At 50.3% G+C, this 13,472-nt stretch overlaps 1 protein-coding gene across 6 annotated transcripts in view; it reads left to right on the top strand.

Moving 5' to 3' along the window:
• Positions 1-13,472, top strand: part of frmd4a (FERM domain containing 4A) — a 721,373-nt gene that overhangs the window by 532,657 nt on the left and 175,244 nt on the right. For all 6 annotated transcript variants that reach the window (XM_043714187.1, XM_043714188.1, XM_043714186.1 and 3 more), the window contains one exon: positions 12,583-12,667. In XM_043714187.1, coding sequence (XP_043570122.1) covers positions 12,583-12,667 — 85 coding nt within the window. The remainder of the gene's footprint in view (positions 1-12,582; positions 12,668-13,472) is intronic.

Below are 13,472 nucleotides of genomic sequence, written 5' to 3'. Positions count from 1 at the left end.
CTCCAGCCCCTACACCCCTCCCTATCTCTGTAACCTCCTCCAGCCCCTACACCCCTCCCTATCTCTGTAACCTCCTCCAGCCCCTACACCCCTCCCTATCTCTGTAACCTCCTCCAGCCCCTACACCCCTCCCTATCTCTGTAACCTCCTCCAGCCCCTACACCCCTCCCTATCTCTGTAACCTCCTCCAGCCCCTACACCCCTCCCTATCTCTGTAACCTCCTCCAGCCCCTACACCCCTCCCTATCTCTGTAACCTCCTCCAGCCCCTACACCCCTCCCTATCTCTGTAACCTCCTCCAGCCCCTACACCCCTCCCTATCTCTGTAACCTCCTCCAGCCCCTACACCCCTCCCTATCTCTGTAACCTCCTCCAGCCCCTACACCCCTCCCTATCTCTGTAACCTCCTCCAGCCCCTACACCCCTCCCTATCTCTGTAACCTCCTCCAGCCCCTACACCCCTCCCTATCTCTGTAACCTCCTCCAGCCCCTACACCCCTCCCTATCTCTGTAACCTCCTCCAGCCCCTACACCCCTCCCTATCTCTGTAACCTCCTCCAGCCCCTACACCCCTCCCTATCTCTGTAACCTCCTCCAGCCCCTACACCCCTCCCTATCTCTGTAACCTCCTCCAGCCCCTACACCCCTCCCTATCTCTGTAACCTCCTCCAGCCCCTACACCCCTCCCTATCTCTGTAACCTCCTCCAGCCCCTACACCCCTCCCTATCTCTGTAACCTCCTCCAGCCCCTACACCCCTCCCTATCTCTGTAACCTCCTCCAGCCCCTACACCCCTCCCTATCTCTGTAACCTCCTCCAGCCCCTACACCCCTCCCTATCTCTGTAACCTCCTCCAGCCCCTACACCCCTCCCTATCTCTGTAACCTCCTCCAGCCCCTACACCCCTCCCTATCTCTGTAACCTCCTCCAGCCCCTACACCCCTCCCTATCTCTGTAACCTCCTCCAGCCCCTACACCCCTCCCTATCTCTGTAACCTCCTCCAGCCCCTACACCCCTCCCTATCTCTGTAACCTCCTCCAGCCCCTACACCCCTCCCTATCTCTGTAACCTCCTCCAGCCCCTACACCCCTCCCTATCTCTGTAACCTCCTCCAGCCCCTACACCCCTCCCTATCTCTGTAACCTCCTCCAGCCCCTACACCCCTCCCTATCTCTGTAACCTCCTCCAGCCCCTACACCCCTCCCTATCTCTGTAACCTCCTCCAGCCCCTACACCCCTCCCTATCTCTGTAACCTCCTCCAGCCCCTACACCCCTCCCTATCTCTGTAACCTCCTCCAGCCCCTACACCCCTCCCTATCTCTGTAACCTCCTCCAGCCCCTACACCCCTCCCTATCTCTGTAACCTCCTCCAGCCCCTACACCCCTCCCTATCTCTGTAACCTCCTCCAGCCCCTACACCCCTCCCTATCTCTGTAACCTCCTCCAGCCCCTACACCCCTCCCTATCTCTGTAACCTCCTCCAGCCCCTACACCCCTCCCTATCTCTGTAACCTCCTCCAGCCCCTACACCCCTCCCTATCTCTGTAACCTCCTCCAGCCCCTACACCCCTCCCTATCTCTGTAACCTCCTCCAGCCCCTACACCCCTCCCTATCTCTGTAACCTCCTCCAGCCCCTACACCCCTCCCTATCTCTGTAACCTCCTCCAGCCCCTACACCCCTCCCTATCTCTGTAACCTCCTCCAGCCCCTACACCCCTCCCTATCTCTGTAACCTCCTCCAGCCCCTACACCCCTCCCTATCTCTGTAACCTCCTCCAGCCCCTACACCCCTCCCTATCTCTGTAACCTCCTCCAGCCCCTACACCCCTCCCTATCTCTGTAACCTCCTCCAGCCCCTACACCCCTCCCTATCTCTGTAACCTCCTCCAGCCCCTACACCCCTCCCTATCTCTGTAACCTCCTCCAGCCCCTACACCCCTCCCTATCTCTGTAACCTCCTCCAGCCCCTACACCCCTCCCTATCTCTGTAACCTCCTCCAGCCCCTACACCCCTCCCTATCTCTGTAACCTCCTCCAGCCCCTACACCCCTCCCTATCTCTGTAACCTCCTCCAGCCCCTACACCCCTCCCTATCTCTGTAACCTCCTCCAGCCCCTACACCCCTCCCTATCTCTGTAACCTCCTCCAGCCCCTACACCCCTCCCTATCTCTGTAACCTCCTCCAGCCCCTACACCCCTCCCTATCTCTGTAACCTCCTCCAGCCCCTACACCCCTCCCTATCTCTGTAACCTCCTCCAGCCCCTACACCCCTCCCTATCTCTGTAACCTCCTCCAGCCCCTACACCCCTCCCTATCTCTGTAACCTCCTCCAGCCCCTACACCCCTCCCTATCTCTGTAACCTCCTCCAGCCCCTACACCCCTCCCTATCTCTGTAACCTCCTCCAGCCCCTACACCCCTCCCTATCTCTGTAACCTCCTCCAGCCCCTACACCCCTCCCTATCTCTGTAACCTCCTCCAGCCCCTACACCCCTCCCTATCTCTGTAACCTCCTCCAGCCCCTACACCCCTCCCTATCTCTGTAACCTCCTCCAGCCCCTACACCCCTCCCTATCTCTGTAACCTCCTCCAGCCCCTACACCCCTCCCTATCTCTGTAACCTCCTCCAGCCCCTACACCCCTCCCTATCTCTGTAACCTCCTCCAGCCCCTACACCCCTCCCTATCTCTGTAACCTCCTCCAGCCCCTACACCCCTCCCTATCTCTGTAACCTCCTCCAGCCCCTACACCCCTCCCTATCTCTGTAACCTCCTCCAGCCCCTACACCCCTCCCTATCTCTGTAACCTCCTCCAGCCCCTACACCCCTCCCTATCTCTGTAACCTCCTCCAGCCCCTACACCCCTCCCTATCTCTGTAACCTCCTCCAGCCCCTACACCCCTCCCTATCTCTGTAACCTCCTCCAGCCCCTACACCCCTCCCTATCTCTGTAACCTCCTCCAGCCCCTACACCCCTCCCTATCTCTGTAACCTCCTCCAGCCCCTACACCCCTCCCTATCTCTGTAACCTCCTCCAGCCCCTACACCCCTCCCTATCTCTGTAACCTCCTCCAGCCCCTACACCCCTCCCTATCTCTGTAACCTCCTCCAGCCCCTACACCCCTCCCTATCTCTGTAACCTCCTCCAGCCCCTACACCCCTCCCTATCTCTGTAACCTCCTCCAGCCCCTACACCCCTCCCTATCTCTGTAACCTCCTCCAGCCCCTACACCCCTCCCTATCTCTGTAACCTCCTCCAGCCCCTACACCCCTCCCTATCTCTGTAACCTCCTCCAGCCCCTACACCCCTCCCTATCTCTGTAACCTCCTCCAGCCCCTACACCCCTCCCTATCTCTGTAACCTCCTCCAGCCCCTACACCCCTCCCTATCTCTGTAACCTCCTCCAGCCCCTACACCCCTCCCTATCTCTGTAACCTCCTCCAGCCCCTACACCCCTCCCTATCTCTGTAACCTCCTCCAGCCCCTACACCCCTCCCTATCTCTGTAACCTCCTCCAGCCCCTACACCCCTCCCTATCTCTGTAACCTCCTCCAGCCCCTACACCCCTCCCTATCTCTGTAACCTCCTCCAGCCCCTACACCCCTCCCTATCTCTGTAACCTCCTCCAGCCCCTACACCCCTCCCTATCTCTGTAACCTCCTCCAGCCCCTACACCCCTCCCTATCTCTGTAACCTCCTCCAGCCCCTACACCCCTCCCTATCTCTGTAACCTCCTCCAGCCCCTACACCCCTCCCTATCTCTGTAACCTCCTCCAGCCCCTACACCCCTCCCTATCTCTGTAACCTCCTCCAGCCCCTACACCCCTCCCTATCTCTGTAACCTCCTCCAGCCCCTACACCCCTCCCTATCTCTGTAACCTCCTCCAGCCCCTACACCCCTCCCTATCTCTGTAACCTCCTCCAGCCCCTACACCCCTCCCTATCTCTGTAACCTCCTCCAGCCCCTACACCCCTCCCTATCTCTGTAACCTCCTCCAGCCCCTACACCCCTCCCTATCTCTGTAACCTCCTCCAGCCCCTACACCCCTCCCTATCTCTGTAACCTCCTCCAGCCCCTACACCCCTCCCTATCTCTGTAACCTCCTCCAGCCCCTACACCCCTCCCTATCTCTGTAACCTCCTCCAGCCCCTACACCCCTCCCTATCTCTGTAACCTCCTCCAGCCCCTACACCCCTCCCTATCTCTGTAACCTCCTCCAGCCCCTACACCCCTCCCTATCTCTGTAACCTCCTCCAGCCCCTACACCCCTCCCTATCTCTGTAACCTCCTCCATCTCTCTGTAACACCCTCTGGTCTGTCCTGTATCCCTGTGCTCCTCTAGCTTTCAAACGCCCAATTATAATCCCCCTGCCGTTGGTTACCATGCCAGCAGTTGCCAAGGCCCTACTCTCAGGAATTCCCTCATTACAATCTCCAACTGTCCTTGTTTCGGACACCTTTTAAAACCGACCTCTTTGACTAATCTGCCTTGCTATTTATTTTGTGGCCTGCTGTTAGATTTACCCAGTGATGGGTCTCGCCATCTATTATCTCATTAACGGTGCTATGTAAATTCATGCTTAATGAACTTATATCATAAAGTTGTAAGGACAAAGAGTTACGTGGAACGATTCACTGAGTTGAATGATCAGCCATGATCGTATCGAATGGTGAAACAGTCTCAAAGGGCTGAATGGCCTCCTCATGTAGCTGTTCGCCTTGGTGGCTCAGTGGTTAGCACTGGTGCCAGGGACCTGGGTTCATTTCCACCCTTGGGTGACTGTGTGGAGTTTGCACATTCTCCCCGTGTGTGTATGGGTTTGCTCTGGTTTCCTCCTGCAGTCCAAAGGTTTGTAGGTTGGGGTGGGATCGACCATAGTGTCCATGGGAAATTGCCCCATAATGTCCAGGGATAGATATGTTAGCCGTGGGAAATGCAGAGGTATGGGGTGGGATGCTGTTTGAACGGTCAGTGTCAACTCACTGGGCCAAATGGCCTGATTTCACACTCTAGGGATTCTATGATCTAATGTTGTTTCTGAAATTTTTGGACCTTTTATGATGAACATTCTGCAAATTTGATTCCTCTGAGGTTGTTATTTCAGAGAAGCTTTGTTTCTGCTTCGAGAAGAAATCAAAGTTTGATCATCGTTTTATTAGCTTGCTGCGCCCTCTGCTGTTCATTGACCGGATAAACTTGAGTCCATTTGACAGTGAATTAAGTTAAAAATCACACAACACTAGGTTATAGTCCGTTTAATTGGAAGTACACTAGCTTTCGGAGCAACGCTCCTTCATCAGGTGGTTGATGAAGGAACAGCGCTCTGAAAGCTAGTGCTTCCAATTAAACCTGTCGGACTATAACCTGGTGTTGTGTGATTTTTAACTTTGTCCACCCCAGTCCAACACCGACATCTCCCAAGCAATAAATTAAGTTTTTGAGTGTTTCCCAAATACATAATTTCAAAACTATTTGAGATTTTAAACAACATTTTTATGCACATTTTGTAATTGGAAAGTAATGAAGCATTTCATTAGCATCCACTGATAATTCCCTTAGTCGGAGCTTAGCAATATAATTTTTATTTTGCATTTATACACATGGAGATACAGCCTATTGTCTGACCGAAGATAGATCCACCCTCATTTCTTATTGCTCACAATGCAGTCTTTGCACAGTCTTCCCCTGATCTGATTGAATGATATATACCTTAATTTTGAAAAAAAAACGTTTCCTGATTCAGGAGTGCAGTCAGACTTCAGTAGAACAACTTGCAGCAGCAATTAGATTTGTTGCTTGGTAGTGCTCACCGAACACAAGTGTGAGAACTAGGATCAGGAGGTTTGCTGTGAAGTTAAAGTTTGTTGCAACAGTGATTAACTGTGATTACCTTGCTGCAAAAATACCAGAATTAACAGGGAGCAGATACAGAGAGTGGGTTCTGGGTCTTAACAAGAGTGGGCGTCATGTTAGGATCCATACAGTGTGAAAAGAGGCCATTCAGCCCGCTGAGTTAACACTGACCCTCTGAAGAGCATCCCAACCAGACCTATTCCCAGCCCCCTCCCCTACCCCTGTAATCCTGTCTTTCCCAAGGCCAATCCACTTAACCTACTCCTCTTTGGACTGTGAGAGAGAACCACCTGATGAAGGAGCATCGCCCCAAAAGCTAGTGCTTCCAATTAAACCTGTTGGACCATAACCTGGTGTTGCGTGATTTTTAACTTTGTCCACCCCCACTCCAACACCAGCTCCTCTACATTGGAGGAAACCAGAGCACCCAAAGGAAACCCACGCAGACACAAGGAAAATGTACAAACCTCACACAAACAGTCACCTGAGGGTGGAATCGAACCTAGGTCCCTGACAGTTCCCTAGATTCCTGTCCTTCCTATTTTCAAATACCCTTCAATATTCAGGGCCCAAGCTAAGTCATCCTGTGACCATGTCGGAATTACGGCCAACAGATTGTACTTACTTCCCTTAATTTGTACAACTAGCCATTCTATTTAATTTCAAATGCTGTGTGCATTGGAATATAGGAGAAGGTGAAGGCTGCAGATGCTGGAGATTAGAGTCGAGAGTGTGGTGCTGGAAAAGCACAGCAGGTCAGGCAGCATCCGAGGAGCAGGAGTGTCAACGTTTCAGGCATAAACCCTTCATCAGGAATTCCCTTCATGAAGGGCTTATGCCTGAAACATCGATTCTCCTGCTCCTCGGATCCTGCCTGACCTGCTGTGCTTTTCCAGCCCACACGCTCAACTCTGCTTTGAAATATAGTGCCTTAAGTTTAGTCCTTTTTATCTTGTCTTTCAGTAACCTATTTTTCTAATCAGCCTGTTGTGAGATAGTATTACACACCTCGGGAGCAGGTGGGACTATTGTTGTGTTTTTTATTATTTTAGTAATCTCTACTTTTACCAGTTGGTTTGCTCTTAGACCTGCATCTCTCCCCTTTCTTATTATTGTTGTGTCGATCATTTCCCACATTAATTCCTTCCTTTGGAGCATTCTCTCCACTCTTTGATGCACCACAACTTTCCAAATTTGGGCCCTTGCCCTTGGTATTTAGTTTAAAACTGACCTTACTTTCCCTAAACTGCTGGCCCAGACAGAAGTACCCACGTCCTGTGAATGATGTTGTTGAAATCTCTTCAAGTTGTAGACCTCACCTTTTGTCCCAGGAGAGAGCTGATTGCTTTGATTTAGAAATTTGGTTTCCCCACACACTGTGGCCTTTTAACTCCACAGTGCACATCCTTTTCCCTTGAAAGTAAACCTGATTGTCAGCTTGGGTTTCCAGCTGAGCAGGCAGACTGCTAGAGCAGGCTAATCTTCACACTAGGGAGGTCACTGTATGGTCACGGATCAGGCATTAGGAATCTGATGAGGAAAGGGGGAACATGCATTCCTGCTTTTTTGTTATTCACTTGTGGGATCTGGGTGTCACTGGCTGGGCCCAGCATTTATTGCCCATCCCTAATTGCCCCTTGAGAAGGTGGCGGGTGAGCTGCCTTCTTGAACCGCTGCAGTCTATGTGCTGTAGGTAGATCCACAATGTCCCTCAGAGAGGGAATTCCAGATTTGTGACCCAACGACAGTGAAGGAACGGCGATATATTTCCAAGTTGGGATTGGTGAGAGGCTCGGAGGGGAACTGGAGGAGATGGGTTGTTGGTGCTGTCAGATCTACCGCGCCTTTGTAGCAATTTGTCTTTGTTTCTGTCAGGGTCCCCTGTTGGATACTCTTGGAATACTCAACGTTTCAGCAAGATCATCTTCCAATCTTCAAAACTCCGTATGGAGCATAGGCCCATTAGGAGCAGAACCACAGGAATTCTGTTAAACATTAGCCAGCACCTCTCTCATCGCTTGGGAAGATCCGAGTGAGTGCAGGTCAGAAAGTGGAGGTCACATTACTGTGGGAGTGACCCTGACCTAAACTCCCACAGGACACCTCCCCCCCCTCCCACCGAGGGATTGCTGGATGGCCCTTATACCCTCAGGAGTGATTGTGGGGGGAGCAGAGAAATACACAACACATCGTGACAATGCAGGGTATTTTCTGAGCAAGCTGAGAATCATTAGCAGCAAATTGTGACCAGAAACTATCGATGATGTGACGTGCCCTGAACAGTCACATGGACAGCACGGGCTGGGGAATCCTGGAGTTATTCCTCATTTAAACCTCATTCCAACAATTTAGCAACATGTGTTTGAAGCATCCTCCCTCCTCTTAACATTGCTTGACGTTTCTATGACATTATTAAAACTGTATGTATTTTTATAACTTGTTAAAGCTGTAACATAAACACACATATCTTCCAAACATTATCCACTCAACTGCACTATACATCTTTCCCCCACAGCCAAGTGGACCAACAGCCGAGTGGACCAACCCCACAGCCGAGTGGACCAATCCGCCACCCACAGCCGTGTGGACCAACCCCCCACACACCCCCACAGCCGTGTGGACCAACCCCCCACACACCCCCACAGCCGAGTGGACCAACCCGCCACCCACAGCCGCGTGGACCAACCCACCACAGTCAAGTGGACTAGCCCCAATTATTATTAAAACACAGTTGGTTCACTAATGTCCTTCAATGAAGGAAACCTGCCATCCTTAAGTGGTCTGGCCTTCATGTGACTCCAGACCCATAGCAATAGGGCTGGCTCCTAACTGCCCTCGGAAATACCTAGCAATACCCTCTGTTTAAGGGCAGTTAGAGACGAGCAGTAAATGTTGCCCTTACCTATGACATTCACATATCATGAAGCAATGAACAGATGTTCAGAGGCTGTTGATAGTGAAGACAGAGGCTCCGTTTCCTTGCCAACACACAGCGGGCTAGCACCCCAAGCTCCGGCTGCTGTGGGTCAGGGGGATTTACAGGTCTGGCTGGGTTACTTCACCATCATCGCCTAGAGCCCACCAACTGGGAGCTTCTGGCTCAGAGGCTGGATGGGGCAGGGGGAATTGCCCAGTGGGATTCTCATTGGATCATTAATCCAGAGAACTGAGTACAGTTCTGGGGAACCCCTGGGTATTTAGGGAATGACTGAGTCTGTAATGCCCAGAGACACTAGCCACTGCCCCCTCCAAAACATGGATATCCTGGGACATAAAATTGGTTTTGAATCACGTCCTCCACGGGTTACATTATGAGCTGGTCAGCTGTGGCTCATGGGTGTCCTCTTGTCGGGGGAAGTTTGAGGGTTCCAGCCACGCTGTAGGACTTGAGGATGATATTATCTCTTAACCTCCCTCTCACTGTCCAATCAGTGAGTCAGAGGGGTTAAAAGATCCTATGACTTGACTTTGAAGAAGAGTGGGGCAGCTGTCCCTGGTCTCCTGGACAATAGTTATCCCTGAAACAGCATCACAGAGGCAGGTTACCCTGTTGCTGTCACATTGCTGCATGTGGGATCTTGCTGTAAATTGATTTAGTTTGGAATTATCGAGTTTTGAGAAGATTTGTTGCTCAGGTTGAGGTTCTGAATGTAGGTTTGCTCGCTGAGCTGGAAGGTTCGTTCTCTGATACTTCGTCACCATACTAGGTAACATCATCAGTGAGCCTCCGAATGAAGCACTGGTGGTATGGCCCATTTTCTATTTATGTGTTTAGATTTCCTTGGGTTGGTGATGACATTTCCTATGGTGATGTCATTTCCTGTTCCTTTTCGCGGGGGTGGTAAATGGAATCCAAGTAAATGCGTTTGTTGATAGAGTTTCTGTTGGAGTGCCATGCTTCTAGGAATTCTCGTGTGTGTCTCTGTTTGGCTTGTCCTGGGATGGATGTGTTGTCCCAGTCGAAGTGGTGTCCTTCCTCATTCGTATGTGAGAATACTAGTGAGGGAGGGTCATGTCGTTTTGTGGCTACCATGATGCCAAGGGGTCTGAGTAGTCTGGCAGTCATTTCCGAGATGTCTTTGATGTAGGGGAGTGTGGCTAGGGTTTCTGGATGTGTTTTGTCTTCCTGTTTGGGGTTTGTTGCTCAGAAATTGGCAGACAGTATTGAAGAGGAATGGGTACTCAATGAAGATAGTCCGCTGATTTCTCACCCTACATCAAAGGCATCTCGGAAATGACTGCCAGACTACTCAGACCCCTTAGCATCATGGTAGTCCACAAACCCACCAACACACTAAACCTACATCCAGAGTTTGGGATTATGGTCGGCATGGGCTTGTTGAACCAAAGGGTCTGTTTCAGTGCTATGTAAGTCTATGACATTACAACAGTAACCAGCCTTTAGCAGTGCTTTGTTGACTCTCAGCGTCTTTGGGATGCTATTGATTGTGAAAGGTGCCATATAAATTCAGGTTTTGTTTGTTTGTTTGCAACATCACAAAACACAACTCAGCATCTGTTAGAGAATTCAGTGGATCTTAGGATGTGACCAAATATAATTTCCTGAATTGACAGCAGGACAAGTCTCTTTACTGCAATTAGACTTTGTGGTTTCAAAGGAATTAGCTGCATTTTTATAGTAACTGGTTGTAATTTTGGTTTGCCACGCACAGCCTTCTATCTAGTGACCTACCTGTGATCTTTCAAGACTGTTGGGTCCTGGGTAAAGACCACTCTCAGTTTGGACAGAACTTGTCTACACCAGCATCCCGTGAGGAATTGACTGATTTTGTTGTGGTTTTATTGTGAGGGTGTTGACGGAGGAAATGTAGGAACAAAGTGTAGGCCATTCGGCCCTTCGAGCCTGCTCTGCCATTCAATATGTTCTTGGCTGATCCTGTATCTCAATCCCCACTTTCTCCCCATGTCACTTCATGTCTTTAAAATCTAAACATTTATTTGTCTCTTTTTTTGAATTTATTCAGAGACTTGGCCTCCATGGCCTTCTGTGGGAGAGTATTCCACAGGTTCACCACCCTCCGAGTGAAGAAATGATTATTCATCTCAGTCCAAAATGGTCTACCCTGGAATCCTGAGACTGTGTCCCCTGGTTCTAGATCCCCCAACCCTGGGGAAATATTCTCCCTGTATCTAGTCAGTCCAGCTCTGTTAGAATTTTATATGTTTCAATCAGATCCCTCTCTAAACTCCAGTGAGTACAGGCCCAGGATCCCATGGGACAGTCCTGCCGTCCCCGGTATCGGCTGAGTGAATCTCCAGAGCACTCCCTCTCTCTCTGGGAGACCCTAACGGCACACAATACCCCAGGTGTGGTCTGACCAAGGCTCTGTCTAACTGTAGTAAGACATCCCAACTTCTGAATTCAAATCCTCTTGCAGTGAAGACCAATGCACTGTTACATGTCCTAAATGCTTGCTGTACCTGCCTGTATACTTTCCTTGATTGCTGTATAAAGGCACCATCAGAGTAATCTGTCTGTTTTTCACACTGCAGTGCATAATGTCACATATAGCCTCAGTGTAGCTCCCTCACTCACTCCCTCACCGTGTCTAAACCACCTTGAGGTCCCATGCATCCTCTGATACCCTGACAGGGTCAGTGGCCGTGGACTGGAGATCGAGTGTGCAAGGTCCACTCTCGGAAGAAGGATTACTCCTGTGGGCCCCGTGAGGATGCCAGATTTCAGTTCTTGGAGTCGGTTCTTGTTAACCCTTTCCACAAGCAATCCCCCACAAGCCGATCCCCAGTCGATCACCAAGCACACGTTGATGCCCAGCCTGGCATCTGCCTAGAAAAAGGGCTGGGAGTTGGGTGAGGGTCAGAAATGCCACGTAACGATGGCAATTTCTCATGTTACATGCCAGCTAGAAGCAGTAGGAGGCCATTCAGCCCATTGTCCTGCTATTTACTGTGGCTGACCCAACTGTGGCCTCAATTCTTCTTTCTCAGCTACCCCCAGGAGAAGGTGCTGCAGCCCCTTCACTATCACCATCTGCATCTTTTACAGCAGCAACAAAATTGATCTGAGAACTTTTTCTGCAATAAATACAGAATGAATCCAGTGTCCCCACTGACTGACAGTGAGCGAGGGCAAGGGGGATGTACTGCTCAGGAACAAAGGCAAAACTGCAGGTCAAGTGCGTTAAAGAATCACCTTTCAGATGTCATTGTTTAGCTAATCCCCTGTTACACCCAGATTGAGGCTGTGCCTTCCCTCTCTGATGTGGCTCCCATTATGACGTTAGTACAGAATTCCCTTCCAAGCAGCTAAATACCAGGTTAGGTCACAGTGACACTGGAGCTCTCCTGCTTCAGAAAGTACACTTTAAGTGATGTAATCGAGAGGGGATATTGAGCCTAGCAATTCTCTGGCTGTAGTGAAGTTCATGCTGTTGCTAAACACAGGACAAATAATTCAATGGTGACCAAACAAGAGTAGACAGTTAAAGTTATCCATTTATTTTTCAATGAAATCTCACCAAATTGTGATCATCAGAATTTTTAAACATTCCCCAATCATCTTTCCTACTCTGTACTCCAAACAAAAGCTGAGCATGTGATTCACTCAGTTAGTCTGATGTTAGTCTGCAAACACAGTTTGACTCACCATTAAAGAAATCTTCACAATTTTAATAAGAAGTTCTGAAGAGAGAGAACATCATTCCTTCACGATGTTTACGCTGGGTTTTTAACTCTTTTGCAGGTTCTACATCGAAAGCATCGCTTATTTGAAGGACAATGCCACCATTGAGCTGTTCTTCCTAAATGCAAAGTCTTGTATCTACAAGGTAAGAAGGGGACTCACCGCACCCCCCCCCCAACCCCCCACCACCAGCTGTAACAATTCCTGTTGTAAAATTGAACAAGGTGGACCTACAGAATGTTAAAAATCACATAACACCAGGTTATCGTCCAACAGGTTTAATTCTGATTGAAAGCTAGTGTACTTCCAATTAAATCTGTTGGACTATAACCTGGTGTTGTGTGATTTTTAACTTTGTCCACCCCAGTCCAACACTGGCATCTCCAAATCATGACGACAGAATGTTCACGGACAACAAGAGCAGCGGGAAGCATTCAGAATGGCGCTATGGTTATGTTCAGTTGTGACAGTGTCGGGAATCCAGAGCTGCAGCCAAACGATCCACAGATGGGTTCTCACCCCCACCCTGACAGCCAGGAGCAAGTAAAACTGAATTAATTAAATACATCTGGAACAATAAGTTAGTGTCAAAACTCAGTAGTTGTCACTTAGGGAAGGAGAGTGCCTCATCCAGTCAGGCCTACACGTGACTCCAGACCCCCAGCACTGGGGGTGACTCCTGACTGCCCCCTGAAGGAGCCCAGGCCCCACTGCAGGTTCATGAGGAAGCTAATTCTCCCTTCTGAAGGGGCATTATGGGCTAGCCTTACTAAGGACAGCATCATCCTGAGAATGAAGTAACGATCAGACTTTTATAACTCGGTGACACACGGCTGGGGGAGGGGTACAGGGTCACTGGGGTATGGGGATGAGGGTATGGGGTTATTGGGGTGTAGGGTTACTGTAGGTCTCGGGTTATTAGAGGGTGGGCATGTCAGTGTGAGTTTGGA

This window comes from Chiloscyllium plagiosum, chromosome 23 (genome assembly GCF_004010195.1).
Source record: "Chiloscyllium plagiosum isolate BGI_BamShark_2017 chromosome 23, ASM401019v2, whole genome shotgun sequence".
Taxonomy (NCBI): Eukaryota; Metazoa; Chordata; class Chondrichthyes; order Orectolobiformes; family Hemiscylliidae; genus Chiloscyllium; species Chiloscyllium plagiosum.
This window is presented reverse-complemented; position numbering and strand designations above follow the sequence as displayed.